The sequence below is a fragment of the Watersipora subatra genome, chromosome 4 (genome assembly GCF_963576615.1).
Source record: "Watersipora subatra chromosome 4, tzWatSuba1.1, whole genome shotgun sequence".
In the NCBI taxonomy this organism is placed as follows: Eukaryota; Metazoa; Bryozoa; class Gymnolaemata; order Cheilostomatida; family Watersiporidae; genus Watersipora; species Watersipora subatra.
Genome location: NC_088711.1, coordinates 43,220,677 through 43,244,219, shown reverse-complemented (window position 1 = coordinate 43,244,219; position 23,543 = coordinate 43,220,677). Strand labels below are relative to the sequence as shown.

At 35.9% G+C, this 23,543-nt stretch overlaps 3 protein-coding genes across 3 annotated transcripts in view; 1 reads left to right on the top strand and 2 right to left on the bottom strand.

Moving 5' to 3' along the window:
- LOC137394276 (kinase non-catalytic C-lobe domain-containing protein 1-like) overlaps positions 1-17,215 on the bottom strand; it is a 53,429-nt gene extending 36,214 nt beyond the window's left edge. The window contains 5 exon segments of the mRNA XM_068080995.1: positions 1,163-1,347; positions 2,498-2,660; positions 3,999-4,182; positions 12,625-12,760; positions 17,168-17,215. Of these exon segments, the coding sequence (XP_067937096.1) occupies positions 1,163-1,347; positions 2,498-2,660; positions 3,999-4,182; positions 12,625-12,696 (604 nt within the window). The 5' untranslated portion in view covers positions 12,697-12,760; positions 17,168-17,215.
- The window catches only part of LOC137395170 (uncharacterized methyltransferase YdaC-like), a 265,899-nt gene that overhangs the window by 241,373 nt on the left and 983 nt on the right, over positions 1-23,543 (bottom strand). The window lies entirely within an intron of this gene.
- On the top strand, positions 17,456-23,481 carry LOC137393215 (small nuclear ribonucleoprotein G-like). The gene is made up of 4 exons (XM_068079665.1): positions 17,456-17,595; positions 18,202-18,224; positions 20,900-21,024; positions 23,248-23,481. Exons 1-4 carry the CDS (start codon positions 17,564-17,566, stop codon positions 23,296-23,298), a joined length of 231 nt encoding a protein of 76 aa, XP_067935766.1. The 5' UTR covers positions 17,456-17,563; the 3' UTR covers positions 23,299-23,481.

Below are 23,543 nucleotides of genomic sequence, written 5' to 3'. Positions count from 1 at the left end.
ATTAACATTTTTGAGATTTTAATGGCCAAAGTGAGAGACCTATGCAGTGATGTACACCCAGACGCTCCCCGGCGTATGAACGAAATACGTTCCAGATGGTTATTCGTTAAGCAAATTTGTTCGTTAGTTGTCGCAGACTATAACTTGTGCAATGCGCATGGGCTAAACGGTTATCATTATTTTCGCAAAAACTTTTCAAATAGCAAAGCGTAAAAGTTGTGCTCAACTAAAAGATTGTTTGAAAGCTAATATCGACTAGTTCAGCAGTACAGAAGAAGAGTTGAGAACAGCAGACATTGTGGAAAGTATTCGACAAACAGAAGAAGCTCATTTTATTGAAAGTGACAATCAGAACGCAACCTGTCGAGCATGTAAATGTATTCGAGAGAGGAATGTATCTGTATATGAGATGTAAATATTTTTGTTTCAAAAATGTTAATTTTTGTTTCTGCATGTATTATAATTATAGTTCATTTATGTCACCTGTTTTTGAATATATATTTGTAGCATTTGATAAATTATTACATAATTTATAAGCTTTCAAGTTTATAGCATATTATTTGTTAGCACCATTGCGTTAATCTGATATTACAATGAATCGAAGCTCGTAACTCCTCTTCTATTGCACATAAAAAACCAATTTGGCTGCAAACTGTAGCAAACATATCAATAAGTGCAATGAGCTTTAATGCAACATTGTTGCATTAAAGCTTATAGTGATAAAATAAAAAAGGTTATAGGGTAGTGTATGTAAGCACAAAACCGTTTGTATCTACCGTGGTTCGTAACACAAGTGTTCTTAAGTAGAGTAGCGTCTGTAAATTAAAAACCGTTCGTATCTACCGTGGTTCATAGCACAAGTGTTCTTAAGTAGGATAGCGTCTGTAAATAAAAAACCGTTCGTATCTACTGTGGTTCGTAACACAAGTGTTCTTAAGTAGGGTAGCGTCTGTAAATAAAAAACCGTTCGTATCTACCGTGGTTCGTAACACAAGTGTTCTTGAGTAGGGTAGTGTCTGTAAGCACAAAACCGTTCGTATCTACCGTGGTTCGTAACACAAGTGTTCTTAAGTAGGGTAGCGTCTGTAAATTAAAAACTAAACCAAAGAATCTCTAGCAATCCCCATACATATTGAATGAATGGACAGACAACTCCACAAACCTGTCTCAGAGCTATCAGTATTGTCGTCCGTCAACTCAGTATCACTTGCTCGGCTATTGATCGAAGATACAATGTGCTTGCATATGTCGTGGGAGGAGCCAACTCCAGCTGACTTGAAGTAGAGGTCACATTCCTTAATTACTCCATCAAGACTAATCCTCTCGCTATATTCACTGTTCATCATGCTGTCCACATAAGAATGATTAGAACTAGAGGTTATGTATAAAGGTAATAGGCACTCATGACACTTATAAAAAACTTGTGACGCATGTCATACAAACGGTGGCACCTGTCAAACAAACAGTGACGCCTGTCAAACAAAATTGCCACACCAGCTATGTAAACTTGTGACACCTGTCATGCATACTTGTGAAACCTGTCATACAAAAATTTGTCACATTTATTAAACAAACTTGTGACATCTATCCATAACATATGCCTGTAATATGCATCTGTGACAGATTAGATGTGGTAATACCAGCATTCAGACTAGAGTCATAGAGAAAATTGCCAATGATGAAATCAATTTTGAGCTTTAAAAAACATTAACATCACACAGTCCAGCAAAGTATAAGCGGCAAAATTAAGAGTTGCCTTACCAATAAAACATCTTAGAAGAAAAAACTCCATACATTAACAAGTGCTACAGAGCTATTGTTGAAAAGCAATGAAAGCTATCAAGCGCGTTTCGAGTGTTGCTAAAGTTTGTTTTGATTTACAAAGCAGCTTTGATTATGGCTATCCGCTCCACTTTCACACCTTTTCACGCCTTTGTAAATCACTCAAAGAGGTTTGTTTAGATAAACCTAACAAGAATAGTTTATGTAACCAAAGGGCTTGGCTAGATGACAAGCTAAGACCACTTCGCACTAAACCATTCTGAAAACTTCCCCGGCTTCAAAATCGTACTTGACAAAGTTTTACCAAAGCTAAGTGATCCCATCTGGCAGCAATCCAAAAGGTTAGAAAATGTTAACCAGGTTTTCATTAGGCAGATTATGACAAATGAAAGCACTAGTCGATGTAGAAGCAATCTGACATGCCAACTGTGCAACGATTAGAACAGGATATCGCTTTGTAATCGTCCTTTATCCTGAGTAAACAGTGTCTCCGGTGCAGACTTCAACAAACATTCTGGCACTAGTTGAAAATATTCAAGTGTATTATATTACTTATACTGTACTGACCCTTAAAAGACTACAAACAATATCTTTTACCATTAAATTGACTAACACTCAGCGTGATTGTGACTGCACAAATTGGTAAGAATGCAACAGTGAGTCACGTTTAGCAGGTAACAAAAATCCATAGAAATATCTTCCGTTGAGTACTTACTTATTCAGAAGCTTTCGGAGCCGTGTAGAAAGCTCCGGAATCTTTATAGCTGTTGGGTTGTAGGCAGACGCTTCATAGATCAGCATTCCGAGTGAATATACATGGCCTTTGCAAGAGTTGCCAATCTTGTCATACTCAGGGGGTAGATAATGCCGATCTGGCTCTGGAATGACAACTCAAACTACCGGACTAGCCAAAACCTGAGAGTTAGTAATATCAATGAAAGATATCCCTGGGACCGTGTTTGTATGCCGATTATAATGACAAGAAATGTAAAGAACATCAGAAAAATGAAACAAAATAAATTGTAAAAACTGAGGTCCTCATTATATTGCTTAACTCTGTTCTTCTAATCAGAATAATTAAAAAAGAATTAAACTGCCGCTGATCAGATATTATATTCAATAGGAATTCCTCAGGTAAAGAATACTCAATGCACTCGTGTTTGCTGACGGAAAAGCCCTTGATGAGTGCCTTCCTGAGGCCTGGCTGGAATCTGAGAGGCAGACCTAGCTGGCACCGGAGAGGCAGGCCTGGCTGGCACCCAAGAGGCTTTCCAGCCTGGCACCTGAGAAGCAGACCTAGGTGGCACCTGATACGCAGGCTTGGCTGGCACCCGAGAGGCTAGCCTGACTGGCATCTCAGAGACAGGCCTAGCTGGCAGCTGAGAGGCAGGCCTAGCAGGCATCTAAGAGGCAGACCAGACTGGCACTTGAGATGCAGGCCTAGCTGGCACCTAAGAGGCAAGCCAGGTTGGCACCCGAAAGGTTAGCCTGACAGGCAGCTGAGAGGCAGGCCTAGCAGGCACCTGAAAGGCATGTCTGGCTGGCACCCGAAATATAGGCCTAGCTGGCACCTGAGAGACAGGCCTGGCTGGCACCTGAGAGGCAGGCCTGGCTGGCACCTGAGAAGTAGGCCTGTCTAGCACCTAAAAGACAGGTCTGGCATAGCGGAGACCATAGAGTAATGTTTTTTCATAATCACTGCTGAAAGACTAGATTTTTAGTCCTCAGAAAAAATAGTAAACACAATGACACCTTCCTATTTCAATGATCAGTGAGCTAAGGTACATCTACCCACAATGTCTAATCTTACTGGTAAGAATTGCGCTATGTCATTCTCATGCATTTCGTTAAAAGTTTGAGACTGGCTCTGAACAACGTAAGATTTTCCAAATTAGTGGTTAGCCCAAAGTAATGTATAGAGAGTGATGCCATCAAGGAAGCATAAATGGGCCCAATATGGTCTCCTTACACTTTATGTGACATCACTCTTTGGAGTAAGTTGTAAAGGAAACAAATAGCTTCTTTTATCATCACAGATATACTTGCTGCCTTCTATAGGCAAATTTAGTTTATGTTAGAGCAATGTGGTCTTAAGTACAAAGCACCATATTAAGCCAATGATCTGTCACACCAACCAAGCATTCTATATAGCAAGGAGAATGAGTAACACTAACAGGTTATTTTGAAGAGTATCGAAAAAAGGTACATGGACCTACCTCTTTCGTGATCAGTAAAGCAAACATGACCGTGGCAGTCGAAGGCAAGCGTCTCTAACATAATACATAGCCCTTGAACCATCTCGGCTGACCGACTGATGCTACGGAGTGTCAGGCAACACTCTCTGGATACTGCCCAGAGTTCCTCAGGACTCAACCAGCTGCCTCGCTGACTGAGCACTTCCTGTGGATATATACTAATTATAGGTCAAAAGTGCAATTGTACTGGCAAACTTTTTTGGTGATTACGTGAATATAAACATTGGCTTATAACATCAACCTATTGGCAATTTGACGAACTTACAATAGGCCCTATACATTTTAAAGATAACCAACTCAGCTACTTCCATAAGTTACAAATCCCTGCTTTCGATTGGCTATTCTCTAGTCAGATCCAACCAATTTCAGGCATCGAATGCTCGCCAATATTGCTGTAGCCATAAGCATAAGTTACACAGAGATTAAAAAATTAATTTTTGCATGATACCCAGTAAAAGCAGATGTAGCTGCTTTTACTACTCTATGGTTCAAACCAATTGGTGTTGCGGTCACACAGAATCCTGGTGATGACTATAGTTTTTTACCACTTACACTGGTTAATCTATTAAAAGTTATAAAATTTCCTTTAGTAACAAATTAATAAGAGCACCTTTAATATGAACACGCCTGACGGTTTGCAGAGTGCATTCTTACATGTCAGAGTAGGAGCAATGCAATTGGCATTAGCATAGTCAGTTTTAGCATTCTTAAAAGGGACACACCTCGGAGTACTGTAACAGTGGTCTTTATTGAGATTAAAGACCCTCTTACGAGTAAGGAATTTAAATAGCATACCCAATGACAGCGTTATGTCATGGAATCTGAATATCATAATATAAGTAAAAATGACTGACATAATGAACAGCAGAGAAATTTTCTCAATTCACAATATCATACTAAAAAAAGAGAAAATTATGTTCAAGAATAAAATAATTCTTGCTTAGAAAAGTTTGAATCCAGATGATGATTTTCAGGTTGTTAGACAAATCTGTAGGTTCAAACCTTTCTAAGAGTATCTCTTTTTAGAAATAAATTTCTAAATTTACAATAAACACTGTTATTAGCCTAAAGCTACAGTAAAAAAATCATTTATCAAAGAACAATTTGTATAATACTATTAAGTAAATTTGGTATTGTACACACAGAAATTTAGAGAGTTCAAGAATGTCAAGGCCATCCTAGAAGTCAAATTATGTTATATTTCAATGCATCAATGTCGTATTATATAAAAATGGTCATAAAATTAATACACTTTGTCTAAAGCCTTTAAAGAACACTAGAGAACTGAAAAGCTAGTTACAATCAACAAATTTCTGAAAATAATCTTGCTTTCATGTGTGTGCAATGATTGAGTATGCTTTGCAAAAGCTGTGCAAGATTTTTAAGAGCATTAGCTGATTGATTGCCCGTGTAATAAAATGAGTTTCTGTACAAAAAATTTACTTTTAACCAACACGTACAACATTTACCATTCTAACTTTTAAATGGAAGTGTATGTTTATTACTGTGTACTGTGCTATTTCTGCTTACCGTGTTTATTTTTGTATATGATTCATACCGTACCGGCTGCAGTGCCTACTACAGATCTATACTGATTGCAATACAGTAGACGCTTCTATAACGTTTACCTCTTAAAGGGTGAATGACAGATAATGTAAAAAACTTATGCGAAGTTTTTGTTTCCTACTACGTAAAAAACCCATATAATGTAGTGTCAAGTCGGGCGAGTTTTCAAGTTCGATTTGAATGTTAGTTTATTTGGCCGCACTTGTGGAAGAAAGAACGCCGTGCGTTGAGCGTTATACATATTATATATAACTTTCGCAACATTCTAATTCGTCGTAATAGATCGTTAAATGTGTCGACAAAAAGGAGAACAGGATAGCTGCGCAATTGTTCATAAATACAAAGGCAGTCGATTGATTGATGCAGGTGTTACAGCGTCAGTCTACCAATCTGAATGTCACGAGTTGGAGGATCGTCTAAAATTATCTTTTATCCTAACCTTGACCCCTAGATACAGATAGATGACGAACAGGTATAGAACTGCTTTTTATAATAAAAAGATCTTGTTGTTTTGCGCTAATGAAGACGCACAAAATATTTGTTATTAGTTTTACTTTGAAGAATTGACTTTGCTGTTTAGAAAAAATAAGCAAATCGTTGTAGATGGATGTCGAAAATGTGCGGTCCGATCAACTTGTTATAAAATTACCGCAATTATGGTCTATGAAACCAGCGAGATTGATGGTAAAAGAGAGAAAAGTTGTCAATACAAACCTATAATACGGCAGTTACAGTACAGCCTACAAATTAAAGGAGTTAAGTCAAGTTTTTCCCTTTTTGTATGGCCAAAGGGGTGAGTTTGAAAAGATCTTGGAATGGATTAGGCAATTTATATGTATTTCACTGTTCTTATAACGTAAATTTCCTATATCGTAAACGTTTCTGAAATGAATTATTTATGTTGTAGGAGCGCCTACACTGTAGTCTTGTTGGCAATATGAGTTTAAAGGTTGACTTGCAACAAAATTCACATTACAGTTATTTGGTATCAAAAGATTCACTATGTTTTACTCTGCTGTGTTGTTGGTGCAAAATATGTGGAAATGTGATTACAAGCTCTTAAAAGCTCAAAAACAAACAGTTAATCGCCGCCATCACGAGACCGCCGTAAATTAGAATCTCTTTCTAAAATGGCTCAAATGGGACGTAGTTGTACAAGATGGCTTCTGTTTACACTTTCACGAGACCTGATTCAACGAAATATTTTCACAAATATACTTCACGCATTCAATAAAACCATGTCTATTGTTCTTACGCATGTGTTTTATCATCATTATAATGCTGTCACTTTTAGCAGTGTTATCTAATAACTTACCGTGAAAACTCGTTTAATTTTTTAACCTTAGCTCGAAGGAGTACATATCATTGTCTGATAATCATGACGAGCCTGTTGGTCACCTGTGATAATCAAAAAGTGCTGCAGGAATTAATTGCGAAGTATTGGGTCACATGATCAGATTACGACTAGACGATTAGACCAAGCCGAAACACAACTGTAAACTAGCGAGCGTCTATACTTGGTAAGGGCTCTTTGGTAAAACCCGAAGTGTTTGTCATAAACTAGTGCTACGAGAAGTTTTACCTATATTGAGCCTTTTATTGGCCTTTCAATTTACGTGAGAACATCAAGTGACAAAACAATAACCAAATGTAATGACTCCGTCAGAGAAATAAACTGATTTCAATCTACGACGGTTTCGTGATCGCTGCGATTAACTGTTCGGTTTTGAGCTTTTAAGAGCTTGTAATCACATTCCCACATATTTTGCACCTACAACACAACAGAGTAAGACATGGTGAATCTTTTGATACCAAATAACTGTAATGTGAATTTTGTTGCAAGTCAACCTTTAATGAGAGTCCATGAAAGATTGGCATGTGTTCTTCGTATGTGCCTAATTTATTCCATAGTATAGCCAGTTGGAAGGTGTAGTGTATTGGATAAATGGCTGTCCGCAGAACTGGAAGTTGTGAGGTCAAATCCAGTTTACAGCGGATTTCTCCTTTTTAAAACTTTATTTCGCTATAGCTGGACAGATGGATGTACAGATGGACAAACATTGAGATTTATATATATAGAGTGTTATACAAGCATCTACTGTGATCTTGGCTGGACATGTCTAAGTCCAGTGGCAAGGAAACCTTAACGACTGAAGACGTGTCCATTTGTCAAGGTCAAGCGTTCTAGACAAAAATTTTCCTTCAATAGAGTACAGTAGACATATGCCATCACTTCAGCACATGACATGTGTTCAATCACAAATGAAGGCATTTACTACTGAAGGGCAGAGATTTGTTCAGATATTAGCAAACAGAAAACTTGGGGCATTTTGTATCACTACTAGCTTCATATACTCATAAACACTATTATAGTCGTTCAAACCGGAAAAATCTTTTTATTTATTTTCTGTGTCACCATACGCAAAACATTTCATCCATAAAAATGATTATGGACTGCCCAATAAAACTATATATATTATATGTATTCTAGCGGTGGAAAAAAAGATTAAGAGGGTCTATATATCATCATAGATATCTATCTATGATAGATACAGCAGTACCCAATGACTACAACTTAGCCAGCCAACAGCCAAAAAAAGGAAAAAATAAGAAATATCTCCCAGGAGATTGTAAAGTGCTGACTTGAGAGAGCAACTGTAATTCCAGTAATCGTTGGAGCATTAGGTACAACAACTCCCTCACATCAAATGTGGCTCGCCTAAATACCGGCAACAGTCAACACAAGTCCGTTGCAGAAAAGCGTGTTTTGGAAACAGCTAAGATCTTGAGGCGGTGCTCAAACTCCAACGTCTCTGTTAGGAAACATGACCTCAAGTAGACATTACTACCTACTTGAGTTAATCAGGGTGAGGAAACAATATTTATATAAATCATCAAATTCTCAGGCCTGTTTGTGTTCAGTAAACATATCTATTATCGATAGATGACCTTTTGCCTAAACTTCACCTTTAACCTCGAGGCAAATATGCAAATAACTTTATGAGTGGGCGCATGGCAGTTACACGATGTTCACACTATCACAAATCCATCCGTGTTTGCATCAGCAATTACTCCGTGACATTGTGTTCTCATTTATTTTAAATTTTTGCGAAGAAATCTCTAGCAAATACTAGCCTCGCAGCGACTACCACAAACGAAAATAAATAGATCACGCTATCAGTGATCGTGAATTACTATCGCCAAAATGGTTCACATTAAAAAGGTAGTCATTGATGCTCGACAAAATGTCGAGAAAGTTTGACAGCTGCAAACTTTCCCGCCGTATCCGCACATTGCTTCGTCGATGCCATTGGTTTACGATTCACATAATGGACGATGAACACCAGAAGGAAAACGCCGTTATACGGCGATGTAGTGTGAACCAGCCTTAAGCCTGGATAACAGATATTCAGTGAGACGCCTGTATGAATCTCATCACGATTCGGGTCACACGTGAGAATGACTAACGTTAATAGACTGTAGCGTAATGACAAAAAACGTTTCAATGCCACGCGACCCTAGTATTCACATGAGCAACAATTGATGCAGGACCTGTATGCATAGCTCCTATGTTTTGTGTGCTACGCTGTCAATTATGTGTGATACCACATTTTTGAGCTGCTCTGCTACAAGATACACCTAAGATAGTCAATGCCTCATTCTATGAATTTCAACAAGTCAACTTTCTAACACCTAGCTTAAGTCTTCTAAAAAGTATGGTACAGTGCGCCCTCGGGTTACGATGACCCTGTTATTCAGTTTTTTGCCTTACGATGTGGAACACGATGTTATTTTGACCTCGCCATATGACATTATGTTCGTCATTCTATATCAACAGAAATTGAGATCGAAATTCAAATTTGGCAGTCGGTGTGCTGAATACGTCAAAATAACAAAGATGCCGATATGCTATTCGCCAAAATCCCTCTCACAACGACTGAAAGAGATATAATGCTTTCTCTCTCTCTCGCAGTTCGGCTATCCGTTATAGTGAAAATGAAACTGGAAATAGACAAATGATAAAATTTTAACTGATATACTATACGCTAAAATCCCTCCTACAACATTTCACAATACCTAAAAGAGATACAATGCTCGCTTTCTCTCTCGGTTCAGCATTCTTTGTGTATTAAAAACAGGTTTTTCCATCGTAATATCCTGTTTTTAAGTGGTGTTTTCATAGTGTGGAGACGAATTAATTTGTATATAGTTATTTTATATGGGAAATATTGCAATACGATACTAAAGTGTTATGTTAATACAGTGCACCCCCGGATTACGACGTCCTTATTTTATGGTTTTTTTGTTGTACAACGTGGAATACAATGTTTTTTCATCCACTCGCTACGGCTTTTTTTCGCCATAGGACATCAACAAAACTGTTGCTCTAAATTCAAATTTGGCAGTCGGTGTGCTGAATACGTCAAAATAACAAAGATGCCGATATGCTATTCGACAAAATCCCTCTCACGACGACTGAAAGAGATATGATGCTTTCTCTCTCTCTCTCGCAGTTCAGCTATCCGTTATAGTGAAAACGAAACTGAAAATAGATAAATGATAAAATTTTAACTGATGACAAAGTTGAAGTTTAGTAAAATACAAACTAAAACTTAGCTTTAAGTGGGCGTTTAGCAAGCTAAATTCATTTAAGTTAAATTCAAAGTTCGATATACGCCTGTCTTGAAGGTAAGGTACATCTATACGTTATGTACTGTACATAGTAGTGTTACGTTTTATTTCAGAACATAACCAGTAAATATACTAAAGTTACGGTAGGTAATTATAGTTATAAAGCTTAATATACTACTTTGTTACTCATTTTTACTATGAACAACACATAAAATTTTGATGTTTTTATCCGGGGATGTTTGCATTAGATAACTACTATGGGTTTCTATACCACTCTATATGACATTTTTGCCTTACGATGCCAACACTGGAACGAATTAAAATCATATGACGAGGGTTCACTGTAATGAAAAAAGTGGTCCACTGTGGTTTATTTAATGCATTACTGCTAGCTGTAACACTATACACTAGCAGCTAAGCTGTGACAGTGCCACTCAAGCCAGTATTTTTTGTCAAAGTGTTTATTCTCATGGTCAATGTCAGAGAACAGGGTCACAAGTGACTAAATAAACTCGAGGTGTGAAGAAGGCAGCGTGAAGGAGGCAGCATAGCGAGCCTGTAAAGGGTACTCAGGGTGAAGCGCTTTCATAACTATCGTATTCAAAATTCAATTTCTTGTCCACTCACTTGTAAACTTGCCCTTTCAAAGCAATGTTTATTTTAGGGTACGATTAAACACGAAATATTTAAGCTAAGCAGCTTGCATAGAACCATCTAGTCATAACAACAGATCTCAGTAAGGCAAAAATATTATACCTGCTACTTTCAGAAGCTCTCATAACTTGGTGATATAACAATACTGGTATATTACTGAAAACCTAAACTAAAGTGGTGGATCAAGGGATAATATCGAAGTAAAACAAAGCCTTACAATATACAAATTGTACTGAAGATTGAGCTACACTACCCATCTCCTCTATGCTACTAGAAAGCTGGGGTTCGCATGCAGCAGGGCAATATACGGGGGTCAATTTTGTACATGCTTTGTTACAATCAATTCTCTGTCATTACTTATTTGTGAAAAGTGTATTTTGAGACAGATTTAATATACTTATCATAGTAGCAACGTTCAGCCGATTTTCTGCAGTTAATTGACCGATAGGAGATCACAATTGCATTTTAGCTGTTACACATTTTTTTCTTATTCACGAGTGTTATCAGACGACTATCTATAAATTTAAACTAATGAGTTTTAATAAATAAATAAATAATAAATCAGTTTAGCAATTTTAGGTTAACTTGTCAAAACAATGTTAAATTCTTGGCAAGATATTCCAACGTTTTAATTAATCTGATTTTAGTATAGCAAATATCAGTTTCAATTTCGTTGCCAAATAGTGGACCTTTTCTGTTTATGAGACTGAAAAAAAGATTTAGATTTAGAGTTTAGATTTGTTTTTTTAGGGCTTCACAATAGATGATACGAAAATACAATTTTCTTAGTGAAAGTTTTTTGTTTTCAAAAAATTGTGACGCAAGATGGTCCGAAATTTCGCAGAAAACACTAGCTAGTTGTAATATATAAATTGTTCATTGTTGGATTGACCAATAAAAACCGATAAAAAGTACAACCTATTACAATAAAAAACTTTTTTTTAAATTTTTCTAAAAAAATAAGTATAAAATGACCCAAAAATGCATGACAACATTTTTCACAACATAAGACTAATAAATAGAAAAGACACAATCGTTGCAAAGCAAATTAAAACTTGCTAATGACCAATTGGCTGTAGGAAGCTCAGCATAGATGGGGTGTTGGTTGCTATAGCAAATGCATGCAGTATGGCGTTCCGTGTACTATCTATACATGCAATTGTAAAAGCATGCGGATCTGATCAGTGACAACATCCCTTGGTATAATCCTTGTTTTAAGTAAAGTTCCAATCCACCGAGCAGGTGCACGGTGATCTTGGCTGATCAGAGCAGAGCTAATTGTAACCATTCAAGTAAATCCCATTTTAAATGTAAGCCTTGTACACGGAGTAAGAAATTATGCTAAGCACAGATAAGCATGACTTCTCTAGGATAGACTGAGAGCCCGAGGAGGAGAGTTATTGTAGCAGACTAGCCCACAACCATGACTGACCTTAGGCTTTTTACCATCTAAAACTGAGTACACGTTTTGTTGTGAGACAACATGACAGAACTATTCAATACAAAACTCACTGTAAACTAACTAAATAGTTCAGAGCAAATAGGATTGGTTTAAGAGGTCTCTACAGAATGTGTTAACAACCTGAAAAGAATAAATTTTGAGAAATCAATGTCAAAATCCTAAAAATACAGATCTAAAAAAATTGAAAGCAAGTGCAAGAGTGTATATCCTTAATAAACCAAAACATGACAAAACTACCTGCAGCAACACTTTTTAAAAAGATTCTCTACTAACCTGCAGTGTGCAATATTCATCCCCCTCATTAATGGCAGTCAGAGCTGTGCCCGTTGTTTTGTATTTTGACATTTTGCTGAAAGTGCTTCGAGTGACACCTCTGGGTGAGCTGCTAGAGCCACCGGATACTGAGTGCCTGCAGATAATGGTATGATTTACTTGGCAGCATGGCAATGTTAACAACATGTTTTAAATGCTTGTAAAGGTATGCAGCGAGAAAAGCTGGGCTTCGTTCTTATGTAGAGTATATGTAATACAGTATCTCTAGTCTTGATGCATTTACAGTAGTTGATAGCAAGAGTCTATGGGAACTCTAGTTTATAGAGAGATATAGTTGATATAGAGAATCTATAATAACTCTAGTTTATAGAGAGATATGGTTGATATAGAAAGTCTATAAGAACTCTAGTTTCTAGAGAGATATTGTTGATGTAGAGAGTCTATAAGAACTCTAGTTTATAGATAGATATAATGTAGTTGATTTGAGTCTATGAGTTCTAGTTTATAGATCTACAGTTGATATAGGGAGTCTATAAGAACTCTAGTTTATAGAGAGATATAGTTAATATAGAGTCTATAATAACTTTAGTTTATAGAGAGATATAGTTGATATAAGCAATATAAAGTACACCAACATAGGCACTTGATATCTTCTTCTAAATATACCGATATAGAAATATCAAAGTTCGTCGTTCGGTATGTCCAGCTATAGCTATTAAAATTTAGAAAAGAAACATCCGCTTCGTGCTGAATTTGATCTAGGAACCTCTCAATCACTAGGCGATAATCTTACCAATTAGGCTATGCGAAATGCAATGATTTTATTTGGTGATATGAGTCGCTATGTCGGTTAAAATACGCGTAGCACTCTGCAGTTATGCAACGCCACTAAAGCTTGCTCTCAAGGCTATTTTTAGTAAGTTTAGCAATACGGATAGTTGCGTAGTCAATTTAGTAATTGGCATTGTGCCAGGCTAATGGCAAGTGGCAGGCAACTACATTACCTGCCATTGTTTATAAGCTGTTTTAATATCCGTGCAATGCCGGGAATTCGGCTAGTACTACGTAATACGTATAGAGCTAAATATAAAAAGTGTAAAAAGGATTTCACTAAAATAGATTGGCGCTACAGTTCGTTTCTCTCGTATACATATTATTAATAAGTCTATATCTATACTAAGTGCCATATACGCAGTCCTGGGCACTACCAAAGCGGCAAATGTATGGTAGCCAAAAGCAAAAGCATAAAACAATGATGCTAAGTTATTGTTCTAGAAAATATGCTAAGGTATTTTTAACCACAACACCTAAGATTTGTAACGAGAATAGCTCTATGCCATTCAGTGTTCAGAGCATGCCTGTAACAATGGTAATACTAGAAATGAATAATAACAAAGATGAAGACCTCTAGGCATGAGAAAGTTACGAATAGCAGCGCATGTACGGATGTATAACTTTTTATTGGCATGTATTTACATCGACATGATTTAATTAGCGTTACATAGGAGTCCCCCTTGTGAAATTGATAAAATTATGGAGATGTTTATGAGCAATAAAGCTCATTACCATAGTCATATCATTCTCCCTCTCTCACTAAGTACCATGTTCTGTGAGGGTGTAGACAATCATGGTTCTGTAGTATGATTGTGTATATGTACTACACATGCCTCCACCATGTGTAGTATGATTGTTATTGTGTGTATGTTCTGTAGTGTAGGCCTATTATAGTAGTGTAGTGTATTGCTAAATAATGTAAGCCGTGCTTATTGCTTCACATCTAGAGCCCAACTGTCTCTATTTATTAATTACAAGTAAAACAGTAAAACACATAAAAAGATCAGAGGTCAATAGTAGTCACATGATAGTTCATATAACCATGACTGTTCTTGGCAGGTTTCAACAGCGGTTTGACATTGCCTTCTGTTGGGTGTTTTTATTGAGTCACCATCTCTAGCTAGCTGGACGTTGGCTCGCAGAGGAGCTTCTCTGCCCTTCGTAAAGTTTTGTTTTTAGCTTTGTAGGGTTGCTAGCCCCCCTCCTCATTGTGGGAGGGTTGCTAGCCCCCTCCTCATCGTGGGAGAGCTGGTTTTGTCGCCAACAACCCTACTTGGCACAGGAGAAAATGTGGTTGGATACCCTTCCTAACACCACCGATGGTCCTTGTGTGACTTGCACCACAGACCTATTGATCATAAGCCCTAACCACTAAAGCATGGCCGATCTTATATAGTCATATCAATACTATCAAATTTGATTAACTAAATTAAATCACGAAAAAGTGTAACCAGGTCAATTTCTGGGTAAAGCCTTCTCGGGAAGTACCCTAACTAGAACTACGGGCAGTTTTTCGGACAAACTTCAAGAGTATACAAATAACAATACTAGCTGATGCTATGTGCATGAGTTTTCTTACAATTCAATTTGACTCAATTCAATCCGAACTATTCTCTATTTATATTCCAATAGATGTGGTAGAAATTGTGAAAATATATAGAACATAGCTTATGTTAACTTCTACATCATAACTTTCAAAATTAAACACATATGAGCTGAAATGGTCATTAGAACATAGTAAAATTTGATAAGTTTTCTTCAAAAATTCAATGTTTTTTAGAATCGCGTGTGTATGTAAGCCATGCATTGGTTTTTCTTTTGTTATACCCTAAAGTTTTCAATTAGCCATACAACGAGCGTGATAAGGCGTGCATGTATGTATGCATAACGCTTTACTGCCATTGGTAATCATCAACAAAATTATGTTTTTTACTATATAAAAATTAAAATAAAAAAAATTGTAGAAATAATACAGCAAAGTAAAAAAAATGAACAGACAGAAGGCATCAAATAAAACAAGAGCCAACTTCAAAAAAGCCAAACAAAAAGAGCAAGCAGAAACATGTAGCCAGTTACCACACTCTTACCCTTTTTTGATTTTCATTGCGCTAATGAGAGAGACCTGGCGCTGGATCAGCGTCTTCCTATGTATCTATCACTTGTAAATCCACTCTCAACCACATCCTTCCCATAACCTACTCCATACTTAACTAAGTGTATCAAAATCTTATTTACACAAAACTGAACAGGTTATTCAAACGGTAATTAAGCGTGTATTAATTGCTCTTAATGATGTGGCATTGTGAAATGTCAGAAGGTTTAACAAACATGTCAGACAAAAGCAAAATATTCTTCAATAGCCAATACAGCCAAAGAGGAAATAAGGAGAAGGCAACTGCCATGATGAACAAAAAGAATTTATACTGGTTGATATAGTGAAGCTCTTTCAGGACGACCAGCCTTTTACAGCTAATTCAAACTCAATTCTTCTATATTCTTTTGAATGTCTATATCCGGCGCTGTTACATGCTCTAACATTGATATATGCCTAAAGAAGAGGTAATTTCCTGTTTAGGCTGAGCATATATGGCTACCAGTGCAAAATATTAATATCCAGGAACATTCTTATAGATGCAACAAAAAAGATGAGAAAAGAATGGGGAGACAAATACACAAATTATTGTGTGGGTGGAAAATCAATTAGCTGTGAAAAGACTATAGAAATCACAGAATAATCTGTCCATTACAAAGAATTATTGTAGAATGGATTTTGTTTGATGATTTTCAATGCGGCTAATGATCAGTAGCTTGGCAAGGCATTGTCAACATAAATTCAAGCTGTGTGTTGGCTTCATGTCTACACATGGCTACAAATTCAAGCAAGGATATTATACCAACACAAAAGTTAAATGCTTGTCACCAAGGAAACAATAAACAATTTCAAAGCAAAATCAAAGTTATAAAATATTTGCAACATTTGAAAGAGAAAAGAGGGTAGGCTACATAGATTGGTGACGGCTTTAGAAAAATTTAGCTTTTCCTCACCCAGATTTAATATAAATGATGATGTCAGAACAATTAAACCCCATGTGTTATTAAAATAGTCAAGAAGCATTACCTTACAGAATAGTGTATCATTGTTTTTATAAGCAATAATTTTATCGAAATTAGAATGATTCAACTACGTTTTACCACGATCAGCCAAAGAGGCGTGGAAAGAGGTGACAAATTGATGACTTAGTATTTATGGTAAGATGTTCAAAACACACCATGGCTATCAATAGTAAAGGCAAGTAATCAATAACTCGTATGAATTCATTTCTACTGGATAGAATGAAGGCTATTAGAACTGTTCCAGTACTATAATGGATGGAATGAAATTATTCTTCTAAGATACATCGTAGATGTAAAAATAGATCAAAAGAACATAGGCAACAATAACCAAAAAAGTGTTAGAAGATGATTAAACAAACCTTCAATCACAACTTTTTAAATGTAAAATAAGTTAAATGTTTAGAAGGGTAAATCAAATCATATTTTCAAATGATTTGCAATTGGTTTATCACCAAGGAAATTTAAAACGACTAAAATCATTAATAACTCTAATCTGAGATAGATTTAAGTCACTTGAAGGCATATTTAACCTTGATTATAGTAAAGTTTCAACTTATGGTTTCAATGCATTACAGATGAAAACACTAAGACTTACCAAGCATAAAGCTAGATAGAACTTTGTTAGCTGTTATATAGTCCACACATTCTCTAATGTTGTTTAATTAACATCGGTTAAACTATTATTCGAGCTAACTTCGATGCTAATCAGGTCTCACGAAAATATTTGGTACAAGCTGGCTCTCAATGATCATAGTAAAGGTCCTCTAATGAAATCCAAGGAAAGTACGATATAAACATGCTATCTGCAGAAATCCGCTGCAGATTGCAAAATATGTCAAGGTTACACATACACATCGAGATCAGCACGAGTACGCGTTACCAATCTCAATAAATATTCTATTGCCTCGAAGTCGCATCCGAGCGAAGTTTCAGTAAAAGAAAGTAATTTTGTATAAATTTTATTTCTCCAAAAAGATCTTCACTTTACATAATGAGTAAAGCACATCCGCCGGAGTTAAAAAAGTAAGTGATTGCAGCCGAACTGCATAATTCTGTTACAGGTTTTTTTTATCTCAAACATTTTGCTTAAATTAGCAGATTACCTCTTTGTCCTGCACCCTTGAACGAAAATGATACGGTAGCACTCTTCAATTGGTAATTGTTTATGCAAAGAGAGTTGTTAAAAGGTTGTCTATAAAGCTTTTAATAATGAATGCATGGATTAGTGTTATGATAGGGCAATGTTTTTAGTTAAATTGAGATATTTGTTTCAAAGACAAAAGACAAGGTTTGGGGATGGGTGTAGTTGATTAAAAAATGTAAGGGCGTAATGTTGCTATCAGCACGGGCGTAATGTTCCACGAAGCAAATGACCTCGACCATTATTTTTTGTTTTGTTAGCTAATATCAAAACCTTGCTGCTGTAGTGTGTGTTCAGGCTGTTATTGCAGTTTCTGCTATGGTATTCAGATGAAAATGAACCACGCTCTAGAGGGGTCCTTTGTTATAACAAAAAACAAAAAATTCAGGTGACATCCAGGCTACCTTTTTTCTACCATAAAGGACGAGAGTGTATTCACTGGTCGTTTTTGTAGATCGCTCAATAATGAGATTATGATGTCATTGTAGATACATGGATAAGAAGGTTTCCTGTAAGTACCAATTAATGCATGTACTCTTCAACATAACTAATACATGTTCCTTTTTGTCAGTTTGGCTGCAAATGTATTTATAAGTAAATAAAGTATAAATTTAGCAATAATTGTTTGAAAGAAAAATTCATCCCACCAAATTTAGTTGTGTATAGCTATTATAGTGGAGTTATTTGTGTTTTGGCGCAAACAATGTTCTTTTGAGTGAGTGATTTTTTTCAGGGTATGCTAAGAGAATATTTTGAACCTTGGTAGAATAAAATTATCATCAGTACTAGTTTTCGACTATTTACTTTCTGATGTGAATTGCAAAAGGATGTATTTTGATCATTTGAAACATGCAACAATATTCATTCAATATACAGTGCTTTAATTAACTAGCATTAATGTGTTGTTTAAGTTTAAGCTTTGTCTATAAAATGTCCTATGATTTTAAATTGGCGAATTTTGGGTTAGTGTTAACTTTAGTGGATTCACTCAAGAGGTCAGCATTTAACTGGTTCAGCGGATTAGTACGCCTTTATAGGTATGCATGTGTTCATAGCTTTAAGGCATGTTTGTAATGCATATATATTGTACGGCATTGCATGCATGTTAGTTTATCTCGGTGCGTTATTGTGTCCATAAAAGTCACTAAAGGCTGGTTCATACTATATTGCCATATGTTGGTGTTAATCACGCAAAACTTTGGTAATTTTCACACTATCCCTAATCCATCCGCATTTACATTAAACCCATTTGTGCTTACATCAGCGGATAATCTGTGGTATAGCATTCCCATCATACAATTGGAAATGGTGAAATGCTAGTCCCGCAGCAACTGTCAATCTGTCATGAAAGAAAATATTGATCGATCAATCTACCACGGCCAATCATCACCGAAGCCGTACGTACGCTGTCGTAGATGCTTGATAAATGTCGGGAAAGTTTGACAGCTGCAAACTTTTCCGACATATCCTCGTTACCTTCCTTGTTACGGTGTACATAGTCGACAAATAATCGTCGAGAAAACAGTGCCAACATCTGGCAATATAGGGGAACCAGCCTTACGTCTACAGTATCTGATTTAATACTATTTTATTAGAGACATACACAACATTTATTATTTCGTGTGGTGGTGCCAACTGAAAATAGTCTCGATATGTTCACTTTACTGGCTATGACATCAGTTTTTCAATAATTATAATTCTTTTAGTTTTCTTTCATTTATCTTGAGTTGGTTGTCAAAAGATTTGCCTTGAACTTTTTACCATGCATACTTGAGCTTGATTTATGACAATTGAGTTTTATCACAAAGACCAAGATAGTATCGGTTCCTCTTCAGTGCTGCCTCACCGTAATCTATACGATATTAAGAAATATCTGTTTCTCTGTTCGTTTTTTAGGCTGTTCAAAGGCATGGGCAGAGGTTAAGATAAAATAAAAAATACTAAATAGAAAATAAAGTCGTGTTATTGTATATTTTTCCGGTGTTAGAGAAAGCATTACAAGGGAAATTGTTTCAACCTTTCACTTTTTATTTTGGCGGTAAAGGCAATTTTCGATCAGATCCGCTTTTGCTATATCAAATAATCAGAGTCAAAGACAGAGCCTTTTCAAGTTGCGGCATATATCTACTGTCATCAGTGTTTACCCTTGAACAGTTGTACATAGGTCTTAGCAGAGTCGGGAATACACGACAGAAAAAAATTGGTGCTGACCAACTTGAATTTGCCGACACAAGACGAAGACAGCAGCAAAACCAATATGAAATATTCACAAGGAATGTTGTTTATTTGGAAATTTTGTAGATATTACCTTCAACTTTCCAAACACTAGGTTCATGGAATTATGTTTGTATTATTTTGTGTACATTTCATTGTAGTAATTTAAATAGAACGTTGAATCGATGATTTTACCCTTTTGCAGGCGAGTTTTTTTTGGCTATTTGAGACCCCCTGGGCAAACAAATTTTTCACAAATGGATTTAAAAAAATTATTGATACACTATTATTTATGATATTGTTTGTGTATTATGTGTTTATGATACAGGTAAATACAAATGAACATGTTTCAGGTCAATGCTTCATATAACTGTATCTCTGGTTATGGTACTTTTGGAAGCATTTTTCCTTGCAGAGGCCCACACCGCAGTCTTGACATCATCTGCTTATTGTTGTTCCTCTATAGCCTTTGCCTATAGCCTTTGGAGGATGCCATGAAAGTAAAAGAAAGTTTTTGCACTCTGGGAAACACATTCAGAAAGCAGAAACAAGCTACAAACGAAATTTCTAATTTTATTTAAATTTACGTTTTCATTTCGGATTTTCATTCGTTTAGTATTGCAAAAGCGATCGTTTTTTTCAAAAATTGCTTATTTTTGGTTGCTAACAGAGACCAATCTATTGAAGTTTGTTATTGGTGAAAAAAATTTAACAAAAATAGTCAATGAGCCAACTAGAAATCAATTTATAAAAAACGTTCGTGTGGTGACATAATAGTCGCTCTGTCCATTGTCGTCAGTATTGCAAAATGACAATAATGTTGCTATGCCTGCAAAAGAATTAAAAGAGTGTTTTTTAATCAAGGACACTTCATTTACTTGCCTTTTGTCAGATAGAATTTTTTTATACTTGGGGCACTAGTCTTTATAACATAAGCTCGCTGATTGCGGAGAGTCTGTATCTCTATTACAGTGAAACTTAACGCTGCAAGGACAGTTAATGGTATTTTCAGAGGCTATGATCCATTTATGAATATTGTCATTGATGAGGGAGTTGAGGTGACAAAGACTGGTGAGAGGCACAGCATTGGAATATTGGTATGATCCCTCAATTTCTTCGTCTTTAATTATGCACCATCGTATAAAAGGATAGGCTCCACTTCTTTTTACCATCTTGCCATAGAAAGTTATCATAAAACCTCTATTTGAGCACCTTTATTTGAACGTCGCCTCTAATAGAACGTCACCTCTATAATTAAACGCCACCTCTATAATTGAACGTCGCCTCGATTTGTCGCCACTTTGACATTCTTTGATTTTTGCGAACCCATAATAGAAAATGATCAATAGAAAAGTGTCCACAAAATTATAAAGACTCATTTGCGTCAATAACAATTAATTCTTTCATTAATGATGTGGTTGCCATGGTTTTAGTGACGGTGTACCTGAGAAGATTAGGTGTACCTGAGAAGATTAATCGTTACAATCATCAGAACTACACTCTGATTCGAAGTCACTGACAATCTAAATCAGATCAATTGTTTTCAAATTCATCCATAATATGGTTCACAATCTTACCTGAAGACTTAAAATTAAAAGCATTTTGATGAACGCTGAGAATACTCTTCAGGAACGGCGTAATGGCAGCCGTTGTTATGGCTTATCAATGTCCGTTTTTAACTCCAAAGCTTTGGGCTTTTTTCTTCAAAACATTGAAAGTGATACCATCGAAATAATTTATAACTGTATTCAGCTAAACTACTCAATGTAGTTACTTGTTTAACTCTTTCTAATACTTATTCGAACATAAATGGTTTAGCAAAGGTATTGATGCTGACAGCATTAATGTAGCTCCACCTAAAGGAGATTGCTAAATATAAGCGATATTAGTATCGCTTCGCTCGTAAAGGATTAAATTTATTGTCTCAAAGTTCTGACAAGTTAGTCGAAAAATACTGCACCCCCTTTATTTGAACGTCACCTCTAACAAAACTTCACTTTAGTGGAAGGGTTAAAAAATACAGCGCCGTTGCGTTCAAATAATGGTTTTGCTGTATGCATTCCCATGGTTTCATTCTTATGTTGTGTGTTTGAGCAAATTCTCTTATTATAATTAACAATAAATACTTTGGGTGATTATATCTGGTATTAAAACAATGTAATATAACAAACGCATTACAAAAAAACTATTAAACCTAAATGTGCTGAACTGAATTGTCAAAACCAATAAAATCAATGTTTTTCTCATCACTTTGCCTTCACATTAAAGATAGGATGTTTAGTTTTCCATGAGGCAGACAGTGTATTGGTTGAGGTGGTTATAGAGGTTCGGAGCTTTTTAATTAACTTTATTTACTTGTTATTTATTTAAAATTCTTAAAACGTGTTTAATTATAATGCTGAGCCTCTCCTCTTGTTTCAGGCTCTCTTTTTCTCACACCATTTTCACTTTCTCTCAATAAATCATTAACATTTTCATAGATTTAAAAAAAGATTAATTTGAAGATGTTTTAAATAGAGATCTTTAGAAATTTACTTTTAAATCTTACATCGGTTGGATCAAAATATATTGCATTGTAACGAATAATTTTCGTTAGCAGCCATCCTTCAAGCAGGCTACATAAAACCTCTAATTGAACGCCATGGCACTTTATTTTTCAACCCTTCCTCTATGGTGGCGGTCAATTGGAGGTGTCGTTCAAATAAAGGCTGGCATTGTATTTTTTAAATGGCTCATCAGAATTTTGGGAAGACAAATTTAGCCCTATTACGGGCAAAGCGAATGTCGCCAAGCGATATCAAACCTACTGGATGTAATAAATCTGCTAACTTACCTCTAGCTTGTCAAAGATCTCTTAATAAATTAATGCATTAAGAAACCGAGCAATATCTCTACCAGTTGATATCTATTGCTTGCAATTGATATGCGATTATGTTATAGCCTGTGTCCTGCTCTGCAATTTGTTGGAGCTTTCAATTTTTATCTCGTTCTAAAATCATTCTAAATTCTAAAAAAATTCTAAATTTATTTAGCTCCTATGGAAAGCGTCCTTTGTGTAGAATGATTATGCTATTATGGAACAATGAGGGATTCTTTTCAATCCTCATGTTTTCATATAAAATAGCAACAAATCACCGAATGTTTTGCTGCTATTTTATATTTTCACTTGCAATTAGTATTCTTGGTAAAGAAATGGTCATCATTATGCTCTCAAGTCTGTGTATATTGCCTTGTATAATTGTCTGCTTAGCTGTTATTATTGGTCACCTTCGTAATTGACTTATGTAGCCTTGATATAATAATCGCACCATTGCTTGTAGGTTACCAGAGGCGACAGTGTTATTCTTGTTGAGGCATTAGACAGGATATGAGGGTTTGCTAGGTTACATCGGCACATCATCATTTTTGTACATATTTGGACTATCCAAAGCGATGTATAGCTGCGCAAAAGGAGGCATTATTTCTAACAGTTTGTAATTATGTATTATGTCTGGCATGATTCCTTGTTTATATTTCATGTTCTTAAATGTCAATAAATGTCTTCATTGAAGCTACCAGGTGTCATACTATTATTGTAGTTATTTAGAGCTACTTTTAGCTTTCAAATGTAAGATAG